The sequence below is a fragment of the Eucalyptus grandis genome, chromosome 8 (assembly GCF_016545825.1).
Source record: "Eucalyptus grandis isolate ANBG69807.140 chromosome 8, ASM1654582v1, whole genome shotgun sequence".
Classification (NCBI taxonomy): Eukaryota; Viridiplantae; Streptophyta; class Magnoliopsida; order Myrtales; family Myrtaceae; genus Eucalyptus; species Eucalyptus grandis.
Genome location: NC_052619.1, coordinates 48,004,443 through 48,029,307, shown reverse-complemented (window position 1 = coordinate 48,029,307; position 24,865 = coordinate 48,004,443). Strand labels below are relative to the sequence as shown.

Here is a 24,865-nt window from a genome sequence, read left to right as displayed (position 1 = left end):
ATTTAAAATTGGAAGAAATCGTTCTAAGATTTTGTAGAATCACTATCAACTATTCTAAAAGCTTGAGACATGATTTAATTTTTAAATATTCTAGTATATCTTTCACACATAAACTAGAGTTTGATCTTGTATGCTTTTTATATTCATATGTTTTCTCTCCATTTATAAGCTTAGACTTTTGAGTTAGACTTTCTAATTATTATTGTGACCTTTTTCATGAGTTTTGATGTAGTAATACAAAATAATCATAAACCATTAAAAATTATGAAAGATGAATAGACTTCGTATTTTGAGAATGTAGTCCTTTCTTCCACAAGTCGTGTCATTTTGTATTTTTCACCTGATGGCCAAGATGCCACTTTTCAATTGCAAATCTGCCATTCAAAATAAAAATCACATAAGGTATCGTATGAGAAAAACACATGGATCAAATGTGTCGTATATGAATCTAGCATGTACTTCTTGGTTTTTTTTTGGGGTCTTTAATTAAAATTTTATAGATGCTATTCACAAAATCAAATGGTACTTCAATGACAAAATTAAATCCAACATGTCCTTCCCTAAAGGTGGATCTATCAAAATGGATTTTAGACCCATTTCTTAACATATATTTGATGGAATTTATTGTTGTATGGGTTAGTTATATATAGTAAATAGGTCATTAATTGGTTTCGAATGATAAAACCCATAAGAATATGACTATTAAATTGACCCACAATTTATTTAGACCCAACCCACCTCAATGACTCTCTCTCTCTCTCTCTCTCTCTCTCTCTCTCTCTCTCTCTCTCTCTCTCTCTCTCTCTCTCTCTTCACTCTCTCTCGCTTACACTTAATTTTACATTCGCTTACTCCGTGCTCCTACCTCAGTTTGGGTATGATTTTTTCTTAATTGAGTTAAATATGGAAGTGTTTTAATAATATGGTCAGGTCAAATTTGAGTCATTAAATTTGTTTTACTTGGATAGAGTTTAACACGAGTTAAACGAGTCAACTTAAGTCAAATCATTTTTGACTTGATTCAACCACCAGTTTAACAGGTCTACTTAAAGGGGACAAAGCATACTAGTACAAATGAATGCCAAGGGGCCTATGGTGAAAAAACAAATTTTACCAAACTTTTTCTAATTATTGCTATTTTGTTTATTCAAAAAAAATTTCTTAATTACTTATCCTAATTTTCTATATTGTTGCTTTGAGAAAAATTATGATTTTTGTTAGTGCAATCTTCCTCATTTTCCTTTTTCGACAAGGCATTCTTCCTTGTTTGGGTGATCGGGTCCAGGGTGGGTAGGGTCTAGACCTGGACCTTATACCCGACCCTGTTATAACCAGTACCCATTTTCTGAACCCTATACCCGATCCTGTTTATATTGGACCATGTATCCGACCCACCCTGTTTTTCCAATCCAGTTCCAGGGTCAACCCTGTTTTCACTATAACATGTTTTGTAATCTCTTGATATCTCATACAACTTTTAATTTTATATTAATATGCGAGAAAATAACATAATCATCCTAATTTGTATTGAAACATTAAGCACTTGTAATTTTTTACTAAACGAAAAATTAAGGATCTCTGAGCTAATTATAATAAATAAAATCATAAAGCAAAGAGTTAGCAACAAACATGGGCTAATATTAGTCTTATTCCCACAATTACTACATAAAGCTACTCATTTATGCAAGTATAACTCCTCCTACAAAAGAGAAATTATGTGAGCCAATTCATGTGATACACAAGAATTTGGCAACAACAAACATCGTCCGTCCATCAGACAATGCGAGAGGGAGCCAATGAGGGAGGGAAGCAAGGAAGGAAGAGAAATGACAAAGGAGGAGTGCCGTATGTGTTTGAGAGAGTCAAGAGGAAAAACGTCATGTGATTGCGGAAGTAAGAATAGAAATCGGGAGGAAAAAAAAAGTTTTGGACCTCTACTTCCAAAATCGGTATAGGAACCGGTTTCCGGGTGGGTAATCACTTGGAACTTGTTCCTGAATCGGTTTAAACTGGTATTTTGGAAACCGATTCCTGACCCTGTTTTCTGGGTGTGCCAATCCAGGAACTGGGTATACCCGGTCCGATTCACACCCCTAGTTTGTACAAGGTGGTTGTCTAGTAAATTTGAAATGAGAAAAAAATGGAAGGTTCGCATAAATGTCAAGACACATGTGTAAGTATTGTGATCTTTCTTTAAAGACACTTATATCACCGAGGCACGTGTAGGCACGTCGTCCAACACTAGTATGAGTAAAAAGGTATTGTCAAATGACATAATGGATTGAGATCCTCTACCTCCGTGGATGTTTTCCTTTGATACCTCATCCATATATCATTTGCTAATGCGAATAAGGATAATTATGAAATTTATCAATATCGGAGATTCGTTAAGTCGTCATTTAAAGCACCAAGCAGAATAGAGAATCTTTGTTAATAATGATGAGCTCTTCAGCAGTCTGTATATTGTGCCTCGAGGCATCAAGCGCAGATGGTAAACCTACCTTAAACACATATCTCTGCGCAAAAGAACACCCTAAGTGTCAAAACTTAGCATAAAGAGACACTTAAGTGTCAAAACTTGACATAAAGGGACACTTAAGTATAAAAAATTAACATAAATTGACACTTAAGTGTTAAAACTTACGAAATTGACACTTAAGTGTCATTTTTTATGAAAAATAGGACACTTGAGTGCCGCATCCAGCAAACCTCGCAGGAAATCTTACGTGGTAATTTTTTATTAATTTTTCCCTTACATGGCTCGCTAGAAGACTAACTCAGCAAACCACACAAAAAAATGACGTCGTTTTGATATAATTCAGATTTTAATATAATAATTAATTAAATTAATTTTTTTTTTAAAATTAATTATTTTATTTTATTTTTTTAAAGGAGGGGAGGAGGAGGGGGAGGTGGCGATGGCGAGGGCTGCTCAGCCCTCCCCCTCCTTTTTTAAAATTTAATTAATTAATTAATTAATTATTTACCATGTTAGCACCAAAACGACATCGTTTGACACAGTTTAGCCACATCGGTATACAAAACGACGTCGTTTTGCATGCAACTCACCGGAAAATTGCCACGTCAACGTTTCTACCGAATTTTCTCGCCGATGGCACTCAAGTGATCCATTTTGCTTCGATTTTAACACTTAAGTGTCACTTTCGTAACTTTTGGCACTTAAGTGTCCATTCATGCCAACTTTTGGCACTCCAGGGTCCCAATGTCCATATCTCTATGAAAAGGTGAGAAAGATAATAGAGATAATGCTCAGGGGCTTATTTTTGCCATGCTAAGGTTGCAAGTTATTTGTTCAAAAAAAAAAAAAAAGGTTGCAAGTTATGGCCTTCTCTTCTCGGAGGTTCATATCTCTTTAAGTAAGGAAAAAAATAATTATGACAATCATGCTATAGTTATTTTCATATATATGGTAAAGAATCTTGACCAAATCATAATAGAAGTCAATTTCTCTAGTTTCCTCATTCGCTTTTCGTGGACCGACTTGTAGTGGAAATTAATTTCCTTTTCTTAGTTGCTGACCAAAAATTCAAACTCCATTATTCTGCAACATCCAAGTCTAATATGGCTTTCCAAATTAAGGAATCCATATCTACGAAAATATGACTCAAATATCCGCATGCACTTTTAGATTAGAATTTGTTTATAAGTTTAAATTCAAAACATATTTTAACGATATAAATTCTAATTATGAAGGAGTACTTCTATGCATATTGTCTGTAGTTGACTCAAAGGTTCTGCCATGATCAGAGAAAGAACTCCTTTAGGGCCTGTTTGGCAACGTGCCAAACAGTGCCAGATTCTGATTTTTTGTTCCCAGAATCAGTTTGGGACGAGAATCGCGTTTGGTAAAATTTTTGTTCCCGAGAACAATTTTGGACAAGATTTGAGAATAAAAAAAAAAATTGATTCTCCGTCCGAGAATCATAAAAAGAATCACCCTCGCTCTTCCCTTTTGTCATCCTGGTTGTCGTTCGCCATCGCCCGCCGCCACGTACGCCGCCGGTCGCCGGTGGCCAGGCCGGCCTCGCCCAGCCCCGGCGAGGCCGGCCTCGGCCACCGGCAGGCGGGCGAGCCTCGCCGGTGGCTGGGCAAGCCTCGCCAATGGCTGGGTGAGCCTCGCCCAACTGCCGGTGAAGCTTGCCTGGCCACCGGTGAGGCTCGGTTGACGAAGGCCGACCTTGCCGAGGGCTGGTGACGCTCCGGTGAGCGTCGCCGGCCAAATGAAGAAGAAGAAGAATAGGAAAAATGGAAAAAAAAAGGAAAAAGAAAAGAAAAAAAAAGTAAAAAAGTAAAAAAAATATTTAAAATTTATTTAAAAATTTTTAAAAAATTAATTTGGAACATAATCAATTAACACGGTATCAAACACAATTCTATTCCAGAATAAAAAATTTTGAACAGTTACCAAACGCGCTTTTTTACTCAGAATCAGTTCCCGGGAATAGAATAAAAAATAATCATTTCTAGTCAAAATCAGCTCCCGGGAACAGAATCGTTAACAAACGCGCCCTTAGCAGCCGCAGATACCCTTCCTCGGCCCCTGCAAATTGATCTTAAAGTCAGATTAATATTGCATCAGTTCAAGTCAAATTGATTACCGACAAAAAAAGAAGTCAAATTGATTACGTGGCATCATTTCATAAAACTAGAGAAGCATCAATTCAACCCATTGATCGATTATGCACTTGATGCACCTTAAGTCAAGGTCAGTCCAACAAAGTTCAACTCTTCATCGATGTGGAGACATAAAACACGTTTCCTCATATTAGCCATTTCAGATAAGTTCAACTCATTCTCAAGAAGATGTATGACGTTAAAACTACATATACTGGCATTAAATATTTCGAAAAATCCAGATGACAAAGATCACTTTAACAAATAGATTCAAAAATAAACCTTCCATTCCGACAACCCTATTCATCACCAAACCCAACACAATCTACCGCAAGCAATGCTAATGAAAAAAAGCCACATTAGCATGTTATATTAGCATATAATAAGTGTACATGCCAAAAGGATATGATTCATCAAATTGTGAAAAAAAAAATCATCAAATTAAAGGGACTTAATTGTGCAAAGTTAAACATAAGAATACAATTGCACGAACAATGAGTTAAGAGGAGTAAACATAGCATTGTCACTTGTATAAATTTACCTAGACAAGGCACATTTGAGGTTGACATTAGGGACCACGGCCCAAGAAACCTTGTAATGGCCTGTGAACCCTATTCAAGTGGTACACGGCCCGTGCCCAATCAGCTTTGAATATCGCAATGATGTGCGCTAGACAAATCCGGATCAAGGCACGCGCGGGGACTTGCGACGCTACTCTAGGTAGTGAATAAATTGATAAATGACTCTGAAATGGAAACTCAAATGGTAATTCATAGAGCTTAAGAGAGCTAGCACAAGAAATAAGCACCTCCTTGAAAAGGAATAACCATCACCATGCAGTTCATTAAATTCTGCGGAAGGTTGCGGCAATCAAAGCTGATTGATTAGTCCCATAAGGGAAATAATTATTTTCTTCATGAAAATCACTTCTTCATTTTTTATTTTATCAATAACTTGTCACCTTCTTCTACAAAAGCGTACAAACAACGTCAATGGTACCAAATTGTAAGAAGAAAATGGAGAAAATCATACCCCAAATCTCAAATTTTATATACGAAATCAAATCGAATTCTAAAATTTCTAATTTATTCAGTCAAGTCCAACACCTTCATTAAAAAGTGCAACTGAGCTTGGTTCAAATAAGTCCCAAGCATTTATTAAAAATGCAATTAAATCTTGAAACTTGTATCGAAATTTGCAATTTAAGGATGACATGTAAGCAATATTGAAAGGCATGTGAGCAACTCTAGGTACTGTCAATCATGTGAATGAGGAAAAATACGTAAACAGTTTGAAACAGAAGGAAAATGTGTATAGAGGACAGAAAATCAAGAACGACTGGACAAGGAAAAAAACAAAATATGGAAGGTAGACGCCATGAGAGACGTAGAGACCTCCCCGAAGACAAGAGAAAGAACCTCACATGCGAGAGAGAGCTTTCGCACTGGGTAAATGGTGGAGTGATAAAATATAGTAGTGAATTTCTCGTTATTTCAAGAACAATCTGATATTGTATTGAAAACAAAAGACAATACTGGATTCTAATCCTGCCTTTATCCATTGAAGCATTCAAGTACATATACTTAGGACTTTTCGTTTCTCACATTAAATCTGATAATCTCCAACGCTAGACTTTTTGTACAAATATTCAGTACCTTTTCCCCTTCTAACTTATTCAAACATCGTATTGCTATTCATAATTTTCAACTGTCAATAACAAAAATAGATGAATGAAGTGAAATTACATACTCCGTCGTGGTAAGCAATATGGGCCGTATGTCCACGAGAATTGCCCTAGAGACTGGGCCTTCAGTCTTACTGGATCGGTTCGCAAACTGAGCTTCCGAACCAAGTTGGTCAACGATGTTTTTGTTCCTTGACGTGGATAGCTGTCTATTTCCGGTAGGTGGTGAATCAGAGAACAAGAATGACGTTTTTCCCCTGCGCATACTCGTGTTATTTTACTCATGTACAAGCGAAAGCGGCAGGTGTTGGACGGTACAATACACCTAAAGAAGGAATTGAAACTTAGACAACTAGGGGTGAGCATCGGTCCAGGGTCAACCCGGACCAACCCAACCCAGCTTGTCTTGGTTCGATTCCTAGGGAGACTATGGAATGAATAGAAAAAGTAATGTCATTATCCTATCTGTTAAATATGACTTGAGTTTGAGCGTTTGCTAAAATGCGAAATTTGGTAGACTTGCGAAGGAATTACAAAAGAATAAAATAAATAAGAATGAACCCTTGCAGTTTCGAATTCCTTTGAAAAAGGAAATCTGGGCACATGTATTATAATAAAATAGGTTTCCCTTTTGGCGTGAAGTTCCTCCGTGAAGATTGAAATTGGTGGGGCCCAAGGTCAAACTTTGACCTTGGGCATACTTATATATATAGGTTTTCTTTCTCTGCGGTTGCTGCATGTACAGGCCGAAGTCTCTGTGGAAATAAACCCTACGAAGCCGCAAAAGAGGTCTTCTTTTTCGGGGTGTTGCTGCTGCACCCGTACGAGAGAAAAGGAGGAGCCGCATGTCTTCAAGCTGAAGCGCGACCAAGAAAAGGAGTTCTTTTTCAGCGTTTGTTTTGAGCTTGTGTGATAATTTTGTGCTGTGACTTGGGTTTGGATTAAATTGGGGTTTGGGAAACACCGAGAGAGTGTTTGAGTGACTTGAGTGTGTAATCTCATTGTATCGCTTGATCTATAGTGAAATTCGCTGCTTTGCTCTCTCCCCCCGTGGACGCAGTCTTTATGGTGAACCACATAAATCGGTGTCCGATTTATTTTTCTTCTTTCGTCTATATTTTGTTCGATTGCTCGCCCTTAATCGCAACAAGTGGTATCAGAGCTAGGTTTGGCTGAGTTGAAGCGAATCGATGGCGACCGAAGAAGTAAAAGTAAAAATCAATAAATTTGATGGGAATGATTTTAGTTTCTGGAAGATGCAGATTGAAGATTATCTTTACTAGATGAATCTGTACTTGCCTTTATTTGGAGAGAAACCAGAGATGATGAAGCAAGCTTATTGGGATTTGCTAGATAGACGAGCTATGGGTGTTATTCGGTTGACATTGGCTCGTAACGTTGCGTTTAACATTCTGAAGGAGAAGACCACTGCTGATTTGATGCAAGCCTTGTCAGATATGTACGAGAAGCCCTTTGCGATCAACAAGGTTTGTTTGATGCGACGTCTGTTTAACTTGAAGATGAAAGAAGGTGCGTCAGTTGCAGATCATATCAATGAATTCAATGTGATTATTAGTCAATTGAGTTCAGTTGAGATTGATTTTGAAGATGAGGTACGTGCTTTGATTCTATTATCCTCATTGCCTGATAGTTGGAATACTACCGTTACTGCTGTTAGTAATTCCTCTAGGTCAACAAGTTTGACGTTTGATGGGGTTCGAGATTTGATTCTGAGCGAGGACATTCGTAGAAGAGAATCTGGTGAATCTGTATCTAGTGCTCTAGTAGGTGAAAATAGAGGAAGATCTGTAACACGTGTGGGTAATGGTAGTACTAATATGAATAGATGTAGTCAATCTAGGACTGCTAATGTTGTCTGTTGGAGCTGTGGCAAGAGGGGGCATCTTAAAAGGGATTGCCTTAAGCTGAAGAACGAAAAGGGTAAGGGAATTATGGTTGATTCTGCAGATAATGTTGCAGCTATAGCATATAATGCCGATTATGTCTTGTCTGTCACTAATGATTCATCGCTTGATGGATGGATTATGGATTTCGATTATTCTTTTCATGTCACACCAAATAGAAACTGGTTTATCACTTATCAGTGCATGGGTAGTGGTAAAGTCCAGTTAGGGAACAACGCTGAGTGCGATGTTCTGGGTGTTGGTGATGTTAAAATCAGAATGCATGATGGTATCATGAGGACATTGGCTGGAGTGAGGCAGGTTCCAGAATTGAAAAAGAACTTAATTTCCTTTGGTGCCCTAGATTCAACTAGTTGCAGGTATTCTTCAAAATGTGGAGTTCTAAAGGTTGTTCGAGATGCCTTGGTGATAATGAAAGGAATTAAGCACGATGGCCTGTATAAACTTCAAGGTGAGACAGTGATAAATTTCGCTGCGGAGACGTCAGATGCATCTGTTCGAGAGTCTTTTGACTGCTCGAGGAAGACCTGGGTGTTTGTGCCAAGGCATAAGTTTGATGCTGGTGTCAGGATCTTGCAGCTAAGAGCTTTGATCGAGAGGGAGACTGGTAAGTCGATCAAGCATGTGCGGACTGACAATATCATGGAGTTTTGCTCGGAGCTGGCAAATAAATTCTGCATGAAAGAAGGCATATTAAAACACCGCACTAGTGCCAATAAATCACAACAATCTACAGAATTGATGAGCATAACATTACTAGAGACGGTCCGAAAAATTATCTCTAGTGCTGGTATTGCTAGGAGAATCCTAGCTGATGTGCTAAGTACGGTAAGCTGCCTGGTGAATAGATCCCCATCAACTGCTATTGAATGGCAGACTCCTGAAGAAGTGTTGTCAGGTAATGTTGCTGATTATTCTATTCTTAGAATGTTTGGTTGCCCGTGTTATTTTCGAGTGAGTAATAGTAAGCTCCATTGGAGGGTAAGGTGCATATTCCATGGCTATGCACAAGGTGAGCGAGGCGATCAGTTGTGGTGCTCGGATATAAATTCACCTATTAACAGCAGAAAAGTTACCCTTGATGAGTCTCCAATACTTCTGGCTAGGAGTGTTTGTGGCAGTGTTAATATGGATCTGGACGGTGTTCAGCTTGAGGTGGAGTTGCGACCAGAGACTCCTGAGGTAGCGAGTACGAGCATTATCAAAGTAATTGACACAGATGGTGTTTATAGTGAGGTGGAGCTTACAGAGCCAACGGTTGCTGTAACTGCTGAAATTAACAAGGTACGTGTTCGATCTCCTGATAGATATGGATGCAATAATGGTTTTACTTTATCTGCGGTTAAGGAGGTTGCGTCAGAAAATCCTTGCGGAGCAGTTAAAGGTGCATGTGGAGTTGGTATTCTGATGAGGTCCTCAATTATGGCGAACTTCAAGCGATGCTTGGACTTGGATGATATCTGTGGCGGTTGAGCCCATTGGGGGCTATGGGAAAGTAGCAGCAGAATTTGAATTTTTACAAAGCGATTGTTATTTGGCTCAAATGTTGAGCCAAGGTGGAGATTGTTAAATATCACTCGAGTTTGAGCGTTTGCTAAAATGCGAAATTTGGTGGACTCGTGAAGGAATTACAAAAGAATAAAATAAAGAAGAAGGAACCCCTGCAGTTTCGAATTCCTTTGAAAAAGGAAATCTAGGCACATGTATTATAATAAAATAGGTTTCCCTTTTGGCGTGAAGTTCCTCCGTGAAGATTGAAATTGGTGGGGCCCAAGGTCAAACTTTGACCTTGGGCATACTTATATATATATAGGTTTTTTTTTCTTTGCGGCTGCAGCACGTACAGGCCGAAGTCTATGTGGAAATAAACCCTACGAAGCCGCAAAAGAGGTCTTCTTTTTCAAGGTGTTGCTGCTGCACCCGTACGAGAGAAAAGGAGAAGCCGCATGTCTTCAAGCTGAAGTGCGATCAAGAAAATGAGTTCTTTTTCAGCGTTTGTTTTGAGCTTGTGTGATAATTTTGTGCCGTGACTTGGGTTTGGATTAAATTGGGGTTTGGGAAACACCGAGAGAGTGTTTGAGTGACTTGAGTGTGTAATCTCCTTGTATCGCTTGATCTATAGTGAAATTCGCTGCTGTTCTCCCCGTGGACGTAAGTCTTTACGACTGAACCACGTAAATCTGGTGTCCGATTTATTTTTCTTCTTCCGTCTATATTTTGTTCGATTGCTCGCCCTTAATCGCAACACTATCCATGGATAATATATACTATGGAAGTATTAGCATACATGACAACATAAATTCTTTCAAAAAAAACTTTGTACGGTTTAATCTAGGACTAGTTTAGGGTACATACATCCCATGAGTATGAGTTTAGAATTTTTTTATGTTACAAAAAAAACTTTAGAGTAAATGTGTTACAATGGGTATAGTTGGGCTTTTTGGTGATTTTTTCCCTACCATTGAAAATCTCAAATTGATACTCTTATAACAAATTTATCCAAATTAATTTTCATCTAATGAAAAATGTCAATCCAGTACTCTTGATTTAAATCTACCCTCCACCCCATATACCAAAGTGCTATTGGATTGTAGATTTGAGTAAGCAGTACCAATTTGTGATTTGTGTTGGGGACATGATTTATGCTTGAGTGGTTGATGATTCAAAATGCTTTATCTTGTCGTTGCCATGTTGCAGCAACTAATTGTTGCCAATGGCATTGTAAGGATCTAACAGATTCCTTGTCGACACCATCACAGTTCCTCCACTTGAACCACACAAGTCTCACTAGACATGCAAAAAAAATTCATCGATGGAATTTGATCAACAATGAAATATCTATAACCAAAATTCGTTCTTCAGTTTTATTAAAATGAGACAAATTTTGTGGTGATTCTGGACATGAGTTTTATTAATAGAACACCAAGAACAACTTTCAATGGAATTTATTTAACGATGAAGTCTAATGACATAAAAAGCTTGGCTGATCAATAACAAAATACAATGACATAAAGTTATTACGCTGAAATTTAATCGACGACGAAGATCTGAAAGCTACAATTAAGATATATGTCGAAGTTCAATTAATGATAAAACATCTGAAAACTACAACTAGTGTATGAGAATTGAAGAGTAAAGAGTTTTGTTTGTTTGTTCCGAGGGGAATCTACATTACACGAACAACCTACATTATACGAGTATATACAATATTTAGAACAGAACTGCCTACATGCAATTTTCTGGGGGTTTCAACTACATCTTCTTGTCTTCATGATTATTGGCTCCACATCTTCACGTTGCCATGACAACAACTTGTCTCTAGGCAGCACTTACTCCTCCAAAATCACACCATGATCTCCATCACAACTTACCCGTCAAGGGGCCAAGCTCGGGAATATAGGTTTAGAAGAGTCCAAGAGACAATCCTAGTGGTTCATTGAAAAGACAATTCGAACACATCATCTTTTCAACTATTTGGGAAAAGGTTCTTTAATCAATAGCGCAAATTCTTCCAAACTCATACCTCACCTGACACGCGATTTCTTTTAAGTTCTCAACAATCTAAATATTTTTAAGAGTCGCCACTAGTCATTTATGGTCGATTAGAAATCAATTGAGATGTGGGAGCTTCATCTTAATTATTACGGAACTAGAGATTCAAGGATCGAGACTTAATTACACTAGTGATCTAACTAGTACCATTTTGATATCTAAACTTGACTATTTGCTAAGCAAAGTGTTAGGGTAGTCTTTTACCAATCAAAAATCCTAAAATTCATCCTAACCATTCTTAAAAAGAAAATAAAAACCAATGTATTGAAAATGTACAATCAATTAAAATAAAAAGAATGTGCGCAAACAATAACTTGTCTCTAAAAAAGAAATCATTCAAAAATAATCTTGTAAAGTTGTAAAGGCTTATTCAATTTTAGGTCCAATTGTCATCAAAAGATTTTCACATTTTTTTATGCTAAACTAGTTTTAAACTAGAATTAAAACCAAAATCTAAGAAAACCTTCTCAGTATCTAATTTCTAAATTCTTTTCTTAATTTTTTGGAAATTTTCCATTTTTAATTTTTTAATTCTAGAAAATGGACTTCGGCTAACTCGGTGCCAACCAATGGTCTGACACAGACCCTAGCAGTCCGGGTTGGAGTCTAAACTTGGGTCAGACTTAGAGCCTGGCCCGAGTATGGCCCAAACATTGAAATTAAATGTTTGGCCCGGCCTAGTCCGTTGATAATTCTAGCCCGGTCCACTAATAAGTTTGACCCGACCCAGATTCGACATATTCAGCCGCTTTTTTTATATTTTCCTTTTTTCTTTATTTTCCTTTTTGCCATTCTTCCCTCCCGAGACTTCACCGAGAGCTCTCCAACGCGGCGAGCTCAACACTGTTACTTCATTAAACGAACTCACGGAGGAACTCCAAACGGTCCCACGTCGACATCCAATGTTGCCCACCGTCACCAAGTCCTCTTCGCTGGCCACCACTTCGGCTAACACCAGACCAGTCCCAACAACGTCAAGATAACCGAGAACATACATCTCAAACAATAACCAATTCCAGAAAAACAAACACATATATGCACATTCAAATGATGAAGAAAGAATTGACTATTGTGGCCTCTAACCGCGGTCTTCTCCGGCTAAAGGAATGGCGTCTCATCGAGGTGTATCACGGCCGACTCGTTCATCTAAGGATATGCTACAAAATCAAAGAGAAACACAGATTTAGTATCAATTCAACAATCTAAGAACAAATCGAGCATAAAAGGAGGCTCTAATTGTCGAATTTCATAAATCCATTTCAATACTCCATTCAGGCATTTTGTCGAACGGCTGATATGCAATTCGAAAAACCAATTCCAGAATCGTATTCAATGTCATGTACAGTCTAGACACGATATATCAACCTCTAAACAAACATTATCTCTCACAGATCAGTCTCGGTTCCACAGATTGAGCCGCGAATTCATCAATTGAACTCAACGTTCTTGATTCCCGAATAGAAGGGGAAAACAGAATCATTCAAAGAAGGGAGTGCCTACCTGCCTGATCGGGAATGGAGTCGCGGTTGCTATTTGCTCGCCGACGGAGCTTGACAATATTCCTTCTAGAGCTTTGAGATTTGCTTCGGTCACGGGTCTGTGAGAAACGCTCGCATGCATTTGACTGTGAAACGTGTTCGTACTCTTCTTCAGATTTCGGAAGCGCAGAGAGCACAGTCAAAGGAAAAGGCTGGATTTGGTTTTTTATTTTTATTTTTTATTTATTTCGTTCGGATGGGCTCGGGCTTTAATTAATTTTTGTGGACTTTTCAGTTGCTGGGTTGAGACAGTGAATTGAACGAAACCTGGGCTGCCCAAATTAGGTTTGTAAATCGGCTTTTATGCGGATGAACTGGGTCAGAACGAAATGGTCTGGCCCGAGACGAATGAACTGGACCGAAAAAGATTGACTGGGCCAGTTTTGTTATTTCCTTTCCTTTCCCCATTTTTTTTCAAAATATATATTTGATGCATTTGTGAAAAATCAGGTGTTAACAATCTTGCCTTTGAATTATCTCAATCATCGTGTTCCCTCTTTTCATCTACCTTATCCATTAATAGTTATAAACTTAGCTACCACGGCATTTGAAATTACTTTTCTTGAATATTATCTTGTTCAATTGATATCTTCTAAACAATGTCTTCGCTTCCTTCAATATGTCGACTAATTGTTATCTATATCAACAACTATAATCATGGTTATCGATAAGAAAATTTTGGCATCAATAGCTCATCAATAATCACATCATACCTGATCTCGAGTTTTCAATTTTTACTTGAATTGGCATTATGATGAATAGTTTTTTTTTTCCTTTGTGTATACAATCTCTGTTTTTGTTCTCACGTCCTCTCCTGAACATGTTCATCGTGAGTCTATGCAATTTCAGCCGAGTATCTTCTCGTCTTCACCTTGCATGTGCGTGATCAAGAGTTTTTGGCCTAGTGAGTTCTCTTTGGCCGTGAGTCTTGCGCGAAATGTGTTCAGCCGTGAGTTCCCCTGTCTATCCAGAGAATATGTGAATATGTGGCCGAACATATTCTGTCCAACTGAGAATGTGTGCCTTTTGTTGGCGAGATTATGTGAATTTGTGGCCAAAATTAGCCCTACCTTCTTTTCGCCAACTGAGATTCACTTCCATTGATGAGTGTGGCTAAGTCAATTTCCTCTCTTCGTCCTTTCCATGCTCGGTTGACCCTTCTTTGCCCCTTGTCTGGGTCCGGCCAAAGTTGCTTCTCTTTGGTTGCTTTCCTTTTCAATGGTATTTCCTAATTGGGAACGGCAAATGAATCTCACATGTAAGCGTTGGCCAGGCCGATGGGGGTAATGGCTGAATTTATCAAGCGGCCGGGCTCATGTGGGCTTCGTCTCCAGAATTCAAATGAGTTTAGGGCCCTCCTTCTAATTTCAAGGCCGGGTCGACTATCACGCAATTCATTCTCCCTCAGCTTCCGTGCACCTTAACTAATCCACCTCCGTAAGCAATCTCAAAATATTTCAGCACATCGGCCTAGTGTATTTATGATTTTACACCCACAAGTGCTACCGAAAGACTTGTTGGTTCAACTAGTCTTCTCATCCTCAATGATATTAGTACTTTTATTTGAAAAAAAAAAATTAAATAAAAACGCTTACTCTTTTAAAGATAAGTTAACTTTTCAGAGCAGAGCTTTATTATTTTTCTACTTTCGTCCCTTTCCCATGGACCGGCAGATTTGTACTGTACTAATGCTTGACTAAGAAGCAAGAAGCAGATGCTAGCCCACCACTGACGACCTCCACACATGGGCACTTGAATTTACAGCGATCACCTTTTGCTTTGAAGCGGAAAATCAAGTGCCAACTGCCTTGTATGAAGGGTGAAGATGGACGGTACATCACCTTGATGGCCCCCAACCCACCGAGGTCTTGAATTTACACCCATCACCTTTTGATCTACAAAAGGGTAGGTGGAAGGTGAAATGCAAATGAAATGACATTACAAAATGAACTTCTACTTTGATTTTACCCAAAAAAAAAAAAAAAAAAAAACAAAGAGAGAACGAGATACAGAGCGTCATTGGGTTGCGGAAGTTGCTTTCATAATGCCTATCAATCAGAACGATTTTTGGATTAATTAACGCATCTTTGATTAGATAGTAGTTTTTTTGGTGTGTGATTGACTAGTCATTTGTTGACTGATGCTATGAGGACATGCTTGGCATTTGCACACCTCCCCCTCGAAATTCAAATACTTGCAAGGCGAGAATTATAAATTCTTATTCCAAAATATTACTCATATGCGCGAGGCTGTTTCCAATACCGGGTTATTTCCGACCTTTTCATTATACCTATTAGCCTTTTCTTTTTTCAAAAGTAGATTACTTTGAGCATTCTTCACTAATATGTAAACTTCTTCTAGGTCAAATTAGAGTGACAGAATTGCTAGCAAAAATGAATTCACATATAAAAATTATATAAAGTAAAATAAAAAAAATTATAAAAAGATCAAAATGATTGACTGCATTCCAATATAACTCATTTAGGTTCAGTTGCATTAATCCTATTTCTCTATCTGTTTTGCCAATGAAAATACTAGACAAAAGTCTAACTTCTTTATAATAAATAATAAATTGTGTGCTCTCGAGCATCGCCGACTAAAAAATGAAATATATATATATACACAAATCCTATTTAGTTAATATTGCATTTACTATACTAAACCAATAGAGTAAATTCAACAATGAAATAATTCAATTAAACTTACATTGACTTAATCCAAATACTACAATAAAATTAACAACGGAAAGTATATATTTCACATCTTACACTCACTTACCTAAATCATAGAATAAAATTAACGAAAAAACATTACATTGATATTATTTAACAATCTTCAATAAAATGTATTAAAAAGACTGCTTCTTCGTGAATTACATCATGAAGAAATTGCAAGTGTTTTGAAGTCCATGAATCTTGCGGTAAGATTTGTGATATCATTTGTGAAATTGAGATATTATTTTCTAAAAAATTGCGAAGACTAAACACATGTGAGTTTTTAAATGTAATTGTAAGTTAAGATACAATGAGAGTGCTTGAGTAACTCAAGTATAATCGAGATCTTCATTACATCGTTTGATCTATAGTGAAATCATTTGGTGCTCTCTTCGGAGAATAAGTCCCACCAACTTAATCATATAAATTTGGTATGCGATTGATTTTCTCTCTATTTATTTTATCTTCCAATTACTTGTTTTCCACAACACGAGAAACCTCAACTCTTGCAATCGAAACCCAAGCTGCTAGGTATCCCTTATATTACATGGTTTCTTTCGAAAAAATAAAGTCAAGTTTTCATTTTCTTTTAAAATAATTTATAGTTCATTCTTATTTTTCGATTATTTAAATATTCTCACACTCTCCCCCCCACACTTAATTTGATCTTTCTACTTAGCACTAAGCGTGTAAATTTAATTGGGGAGACAAATGTGACCTATTCTATCATGTGAAATTTTATAAAATCAATGTAAACTGTTCTAAAAACTTAAGTTATTAGATAACAGTATAATTTATTTTAAATATTCCAATAAAATTTATTCAATACTATTGCTCCTAACATTCTTCCAAGCATCAGTAGCAGATAGGGTGCCATTTAAGGAAGATGTGTAGACAACACTATCATCAACAACATCGATATGGTCCTAAACTTCACCATATGGGCGGAGACCAAAAATGATACTGCAGCTTCTGCTCCATCATGAAAACAACCTAAATCACAAACTACTCATTTGAATAAAAATCCACACAAATTCTAGATTATTGGGCATTAAATCAAAATGCACTCAACTTAAAAGAAGAAAGATTACGGATGCTTGGTATTCCCCTCCCAAATTCGAGCATTATCATGCATATAACTCTTAGAGCTCTTTCAACCTTCCAATACCATATGGTAGCTTTTCTATGCTATTGTTACAGATATCTAGAACTCCCTTCAAGCAATTCCATGATCCTTGTCCGTGATAAGTCTAGCCGAGTCAACAATTCCAACTTCCCAATTGAGTGGGGATCTCTCTCAACCCATCACAGCATCCCAATGATAAGCAATTCACAAGAAACCCGATGCTGCCAAGAAATCTGGAAACTCAACACAACTTGATAAGATAAGGGTCGATAAATTCACTAAACAGCTTAAAGAGTTAATTTGCGATTATTGGCACTCCGCATCTCTAGCTTCTCTAGAGAACTAATGAAGGAAGGAATTTCTTGTATCGTAGTTTCATCTAGAAGAAGTTCCTCCAGTTGTTTTAGTTCACCAATTTGAGGCGGTAGTTGTTGAATAAGTGAACATCCACTCAAGTCCAGTTGAGTCAACAATTTCAAATTGCCAATCCAGCTAGGAATCTCTCTCAATTGTTGGCAGCTTCCCAATGACAAGCACCGCAAATTCTCAAGGGACCCAATGCTGTGTGGAAGTGTTGCAAGCTCAACACAACCTGATAAGACAAGGGTCGACAAATTCACCAAATTGCCTATTGAGTCCGGAAATCCAATCAATGATTTGCAGTCCCTGGCACTAAGTGTCTCTAGCTTCTTTAGATAACCGATGAAGGAAGGTATTTCTTGCATTGCTATTTCATCTAGAAGAAGTTCCTTCAATTGTTCTAGTTTAGCCATTTGAAGCGGGAGCTCCTTAAGACCAGAACATCCACTCAAGTCCAGGGAAACGAGATTATCCATGTCTCCAATACAATTATCAATTTGCTCTAAGTTGCTACAATCTCTGAGGATCAAAATCTCCAATCTTTTAAAAGACGAGAGGTAAGGAGTCCTTTTTAAGGAATGGCAACTTGTGAGGTTGAGAACTTTCAACTTTTCTGCCATCTGCAAGAAAGAATATATCATGGGGGTCAACAAGGAGTTATTCCCACTCAACAGAAAACAAAAAGAATGTATTTTTATATTATACCATCATTGAATGCCATCCCTACCAGACATCTGAAATCGGGCTTCCTGGCAAATCGAGTATGACTAATTCCCCTGCATGAAATTTGCGTGCTTTAAAATTTGAGGGACAGTTCCCCCATTTGAGCCATCTTAACTGAGAAAATAAATCACTAAAATCTCTGCCAAGATTCACATCACTCACGTGAAGAAACCTCAAGTTCGATAAGTTTCTAAATAGTTCATCCGTAAATGTGCAGCTCCCTTGATCATATATAAAATTAGAGTTGCCTTCCTCTAGACAAATGGCTTGAATCCTTCTAGTTCCCTGCAAGTACATAATCGAGGATCACAAATGTTGCATCTTACCAACTCAGTGAAATAATATCAATTATTTCTACTTAATATACCAGTAAACTTGATACCAATGTTCAGTTTCAGACTCATTCCTAAAATTTTCCATAAAAGTCCATGCAAAAATTTATTAATGCCATCATTAAACAATAGACAAAACCCTAACTGAAAGTTATTGAGATATTTACGAGATGGTTCTTCAATTTCACCGACACTTTCAAAATCAAATTTAAAAAATTTCAATCCCCGATAATTGAAAACGGTCATTCGAAAATAAATCAAATCTTCCAACGTAGCTTTTTCTTTACTTATTCTCTTAACCTTTTGTCTTCGCAAACAATCTGTGCGCTCTCTGACTAGTAGGGGCAAAAAAAAAAATAATAATAATAACAAAGAAGAAGAGCGCGCACATCTGTAATATCACATGAAGGAAGAGGAGTTTGTACGTTTTAGTGATTTTTCCCCCTTTTCTCTTCCTTGAATATTCCTATCAAAGTCATTTAAGATGATATATGAATGAGCATGAACAAGTGACTTACGAATACAACAAAATAACTGATGTATAACTTACTAAATCAACGAGGATGACTGATAATTCTATTTCAGTTGCATTAACTAAATTTCAAAATTAATGAGGATGATTATTTTGGATTTAGTTAACAATATCATAGATGTTCGCTAACAATCACACAGGATAAGAGTCACCTCAGTTACATTGGGCTTAATTACGAAACTGAAAAAATCTACATCGAAGCATTCGCTGGTCGGTTATCTACATTGTGTTCGTGAGTGGGTTCGCTGTTCGTGGTCATGTCTTTTCTAAACTACAAAGGTAGAAATTTGAGGAGAAACTGCAGTACTTACTAAGAAAGAGCAACCTCCTTTTCCTAATCACGTCAATAATATAATACCAGCACAATAACTGACATCATTTAAAACAAGAGAACATAGATTACGGGAGCAAAAGAAAAATAGAAAGTTACCTTTTTGCTCTCTAGCACTTCCAAGGCTTCCTCGTAATCCCACAATCTACTACATTCATGAGGTTTGTGGTAGTTTTCTGCACGCACAATTTCCCTACCAAGAATTCTCATTTGATCATGCATTATGAGCTCATGATTATTCCCAATACTTATGAACGACAGAAATCTCAGTACTCCAATTCCTTCCTCCACAGAAAAGCCACAAGCATCCCACATGTGGTACGCAACTCTTGCATCACTCCCAATTAGAAAACAAGCAATATCCAGGAACATTTGCCTTTGATCCTCCTCCAATCCTTCATAACTTATCATCAACTTTTCTAGCACTTCCTTTTGAGGCATTTCTTGCATCTTATCTATCGTTTCTTGCCATATTTTTGGTGGTTTTCCGTACAAAAATGAACCTATAACCTTGAGAGTTAAGGGAAGCCCTCCCATTATAGATACCACAAGACGAGTGAGAGCTGAAAACTCTCTAGGAGGAGAGTCACTTCGAAATGCATGTCTAGAAAATAGGATTAGAGATTTCTCTTTCTCCATTTCCTTAAGCTCATACTTGATGTCCACTCTAGCCCTATTAAGAACACTCTTATCTCTAGTGGTAACAAAGATCCTACTTCCTAATGCAAACCAGTTAGGATTTCCAGTCAAAGGCACTAATTGATCAGCAGTATCCACATCATCTAAAATAATGAGGACTTTCTTATCTTTAAGCTCAGATGAGATGATGCGGATTCTGTGATCTGTGTTATGCAATAGAATATTTCTTCGCAATATATCACGGATTAATTGATTCTGCAAGTAACTAATACCATTGCGATTGCATGATGCATGGATGTCTACAACGAAGCTACAATGCTCAAATTGATTCAATAGCTTGTTGTAGATGACTTTAACAAGAGTCATCTTACCGATGCCCCCATTCCATAAATTCCCACACATAAGGTAGCACCAGAACTATTATTTATTAATTTCATAACCTCCTCCACATGACTATCAATTCCAACCAAATTCTTAGAAAAATTCCAACTCCACCACTTTCTTCAACTCGTTCAAAACATATTGCACAACTGATCTTACCAATTCTCCTATAGACCTGTCAAACAAAATGAGTCCAATGATATGAACGATAGCACTAAAAATAGAATTTAGGGATAATTTGGAAACCTATAAATCTTTTTCCCACCTCCATTTCTTATCTTATCTCTAAGATAAAAGTAGGTAATGCAATCCCGTGGTTGCTCCACATGATGCACCCATAACCTCTTTTCAAGGTTACTCTAAACGTACTTAATCAGAAAAAGATTTGAGGCTAATGAAGCTTTAAAGTTCTGCACATATTAAGGATCCGACTAGAAGTTCAAAATCTGTGGTCCATTAAGGATATGGATCATAATAGGAAGTATTTTTTTCTATTTTCCCTTTTGAGTATCTATGTTCTATGATGTTAATTAATCTAAAGTGGAGTTCGACATGAAGATGAAGAACAAATGTGTTTCCTCAGCATAAGAAAATTGTTTTATTTTGCGCAGATGTACGAGATAGAAATTATGTGTTCGAGATGGAAAAAAAGCACTGGAAAATATTTTACTAAACCAATAAGACAGTCTTCTTCTTCTTCTTTTGGGTTCTTTCAGAGGCGTAAGTCATCATAATAATCCAAATCCTATTCGTAAGAATAAACACAGTTATGCTGCTTTTATGTAGGTAGAAATAAGCAAAATATAAGTTAGAGAATCCTTGCATAAAGGAAGGCAAAATTTTATAGTAAAGGAGTTTCATCATTAAAACGAATGAATCAGATCCATAAAAAATTATGACTTGACTGGTGTTGACATCGTCAAAGTAAATAAAGTGCTGGTTAAAGAATGAAGTACCCATTAGCAAACTGCCATCCTCGTAAGGAGCTGACTTCTATCAGCGCTTGCTTCCATTCCTCCGTAGACTCTGGATCGAAACACCTTCCGGAATAATGAAATGCTTCTCCAAAACGACCCTTTTGACCTTGGACATCCGCAGGTTCCACTTGGTAAAATATAGGGAACACTAGGTGCCCTAAGCATTTCCTGCAGTTCATCAAGACACCATTTGCTAGAAGCATAATTTACAGAGATAATTGGGATCAAAATGTTGATGTTCCTAATGACTTGCATAAGTTCTTCGCTCAATCTCTCACCTACGGGGAGCTCATCATCATCCCTCAAGACACGGATTCCAGCATCGATGAGGCTATTGTAGAGATAGTCAGTGAAATCTCTTCGAGTATCTACACCTCTAAAACTCAAGAACACTTCATAATCATTTTCACTTGGCAGTATGGAAGGACCATACGTGGCAAGATTCGCATCTTCCACATTTCTTCGATCCTCCTTCACTTCTACATCAATTATCCTCGACCTTGCTTGCACTGTCCATGGAAGGTATATTTTGCATCTTCTGTATTGTTTCTTCCCAAATTGGTGATGGTTTATCACGCAAAAATGAACCTGCAACCTCAATAGCCAAGGGAATTCCCCCCGTTGTAGATAACACACAACGAGAGAGAGCTAAAATTTCACTTGGAGGATAGTCTCTTTGAAATGCATGTCTAGAAAATAGGATAAGAGATTGCTCCTCATCCATTTGCTTATGCTCGTACTTGATGTCCACTCCGGTCCTATCAAGAACACTCTCATTTCTAGCGGTAACAAAAATCCTACTTCCTGACGCAAACCAAACAGGATTTCCAACCAAAGCCTCTAACTGATTAGCAGTATCCACATCATCAAGAATAATGAGAACTTTCTTATCTTTTAACCTAGATGATATGTACTTGATTCCTTCGTCGCTATTACAAAATTGAATTTTCTCTTTCTGCATATCAAAGATTAATTGATTTTGCAAGTAATTAATACCATTACAATTACATGATTCCCTGATGTCTGCAATGAAGCTACGATGCACAAATTGATTGGACAACTTGTTGTATATGATTTTGGCAAGAGTCATCTTACCAATTCCCCCAATTCCATAAATTCCCACACGCAAGGTAGCACTGGCATTCTTATTTACCAATTCCATAACCTCCTCCACAGAACTGTCAATGCCAACCAGATAATCACTAACAACGAACTCCACCGCTTTCTTCAACTCTTTCAAAACTTTGTGCACAACCAATTCTACCAATTCTCCTTCACTCCTGTCAAATAAAAATGAGTTCAATGACATAAGTATTATCTAACGATAGCACAAACAATAGAACTCGGGGATAATTTGGAAAACTTATAATCTTTTCGCCACTGCCATTTCTTATTTTATTTGCTCAGAGGAAAGGGGTAAAGCAATCCCGTGGTTGCTCCACAAGACCCACTCATAACTTCTTTTCAGAAATATCGTAATTTATTAGAAAGAGATTGAGGCTAATGAAGCTTTTCAAGCAGTCTCCTTTTCTCCTTCTTCTTCTTTTATTTATTTTTGGTTCTTTTAGAGGCGTCCGTCGTCGTAATTATCAAATTCTTATTCGTAAAGATAAACGCAGTAATGCTGCCTTTATGTAGGTAGAAATAAGCAAAATATAAGCTAGAAAATCCTTGCATAAAGGAAGGCAAAGTATTATAGCAAAAAACTTCCATCATTAAAACGAACGAATTGGATCCATAAAGAAAATTACGATTTGATTGGTGTTGATATCGTCAAAGTACCTACCCATTAGCAACTTCCCATCCTCATAAGGAACTGACTTCTCCAAGAGCTTGCTTCCATTTGTGCACAACCACCTTTTGGGCTAAACACCCATGAGAACGATGAAATGCCTGTCCAAAATGACCCGTTTGATATCGCACATCTGCAGGTTCCACTTTGTAGAATATGGACAACACTAACCGCCCCAAGTGTTTTTGGCACTCCATCATGCGAACCAGTTCATCAAGGCACCATTTACTAGAAGCATAATTCTCAGAGATAATCGGGATGAAAATCTTACTGTTCTCAAGGGCTTCCTGAAGATTTGAGCTCAAATCCTCGCCTTTGAGGAGCTCAGCATCGTCCCTGAAGACACAGATCCCGGCATTGACGAGGCCACAGTAGAGGTGGTCGACAAAGCGCTCTCTAGTATCTCTGCCTCGAAAGTTTAAGAACACGTCGTAGTCATTTTCACTCGGCTGGATCGGAGGACTAGGCGTACCAGGATGCTGATCATCCGCGTCTCTTAGCGCACTTGCTCTCCTCTTACTCAGAACCTTGTGCGCCAGCACACCGAGAAGGATCGGTGCGACAACCGCCACGAAAGGGTTGCTAAGAACGAGACGACGCATTTCTTCTTTGCCCCGACTGACTCTGCCCGTAGTTTCTCCTCCGAAGTCGGACTCTCAAGTGCGAAGGATATCGAAATGATTCCGCAAAATTTGAAAATGCCTTTTTATTTGCCCGAGCAGAGGAGCTTTTTTCTTTTTACCATTTTTGTTTTGGTTCTTGTTTTTGTTTTTGTTATGTTGGGATTTTTACTTTGTGGGGGAGAGAAGAGGGAACTAGAAGCCTTAGCGGAGAAGGTGGTATATACATATACATACTTTCTCATTCGTGAGAGAGGCCTGCCGTTTTTGCCGTGGGGGTAGAAACGGGTAAAGCACCACGTGGGAGCGGGCTCCATCTCCTCCAGCACGCTCAAGTGAGGTCTAGGCGTTGATTCAAGAAGGATTCGAAATAGCACACAGCTGTGCGGTCGAAATAGCACCCGATCTTTGAGACAACCCCACATGAGATCTTATATTTTATTCTTGGACATATCAACAGCAGCAAATGACACTAGATCCATAATTAATTCCAGGAAAATTACATTCCTGGAACCTATATATTTGGAAGAATACTTTTGACCATTTTTCTTTCTTTGATTATGATTCTAATCACACTATTCTGGCGTGATAATTTAAGTCTTTCTATCAAATTTCTACTTAGAATTTGTTGAATCAATATTAGCTATGTCATGTGGCTCCTCCATATATAAGCCTCTAAATGTAAGTCACCATTTTAGTCCTTGTACTTTTCAGAATATTCTAATTCATCATATTTTTAGTACATTTTCATCATTGCAGCTTTAACTTTGAAAATAGATGTCGCAATCTTTACAAGGTGGTTGACAATCACCTTATAGCCGTGACATCTCTATAGTTATAACAACTATTTAAAAGTTATCCCACCCAATTTTTAGGTTTGTTGTAATTTAATAATAAATATTACCAAACACACAAGTCGGAGCACTTCATTGCACAACGTCATTTTGCACTCATCTCACCAGAAGAATGCTACATTAGCAATTTGGCCAGAATTTCTCACTATT

At 37.7% G+C, this 24,865-nt stretch overlaps 2 protein-coding genes and 1 long non-coding RNA gene across 3 annotated transcripts; all 3 read right to left on the bottom strand.

Moving 5' to 3' along the window:
• Positions 1 to 12,301: 12,301 nt before the first annotated feature.
• LOC120286601 lies at positions 12,302 to 13,470 on the bottom strand. The gene is made up of 2 exons (XR_005545247.1): positions 13,297 to 13,470; positions 12,302 to 12,953 (listed from the first exon to the last, which is right to left on the bottom strand). It is a non-coding gene; the product is annotated as an uncharacterized LOC120286601 (long non-coding RNA).
• Positions 13,471 to 17,006: 3,536 nt separating this feature from the next.
• LOC104417366 (disease resistance protein RUN1-like) lies at positions 17,007 to 23,926 on the bottom strand. Its single transcript, XM_039298917.1, has 6 exons — positions 23,236 to 23,926; positions 21,429 to 22,729; positions 19,552 to 20,647; positions 18,420 to 18,542; positions 18,240 to 18,310; positions 17,007 to 18,154 (listed from the first exon to the last, which is right to left on the bottom strand). The coding sequence occupies exons 3-5, from the start codon at positions 20,491 to 20,493 to the stop codon at positions 18,302 to 18,304; spliced, it is 1,074 nt and encodes a 357-aa protein (XP_039154851.1). The 5' UTR covers positions 20,494 to 20,647; positions 21,429 to 22,729; positions 23,236 to 23,926; the 3' UTR covers positions 17,007 to 18,154; positions 18,240 to 18,301.
• On the bottom strand, positions 21,432 to 23,843 carry LOC104414827 (disease resistance protein RUN1-like). The gene is made up of 4 exons (XM_039300049.1): positions 23,448 to 23,843; positions 23,232 to 23,314; positions 22,038 to 22,729; positions 21,432 to 21,958 (listed from the first exon to the last, which is right to left on the bottom strand). The coding sequence occupies exons 1-4, from the start codon at positions 23,841 to 23,843 to the stop codon at positions 21,432 to 21,434; spliced, it is 1,698 nt and encodes a 565-aa protein (XP_039155983.1).
• Positions 23,927 to 24,865: the final 939 nt, after the last annotated feature.

Coding starts and splice junctions, on each gene's coding strand:
- LOC104417366 (XM_039298917.1), bottom strand. CDS start 20,493: ATGTGTGGGAATTTATGGAATGGGGGCATCGGTAAGATGACTCTTGTT. Junction 18,543..19,551: donor AAGTGCTAGAGAGCAAAAAG/GTAACTTTCTAT, acceptor ATGTACTTGCAG/GGAACTAGAAGGATTCAAGC.
- LOC104414827 (XM_039300049.1), bottom strand. CDS start 23,843: ATGCGTCGTCTCGTTCTTAGCAACCCTTTCGTGGCGGTTGTCGCACCG. Junction 23,315..23,447: donor AATGGTGCCTTGATGAACTG/GTTCGCATGATG, acceptor ATGGGTGTTTAG/CCCAAAAGGTGGTTGTGCAC. Junction 21,959..22,037: donor CTTGGCTATTGAGGTTGCAG/GTTCATTTTTGC, acceptor TTCCATGGACAG/TGCAAGCAAGGTCGAGGATA.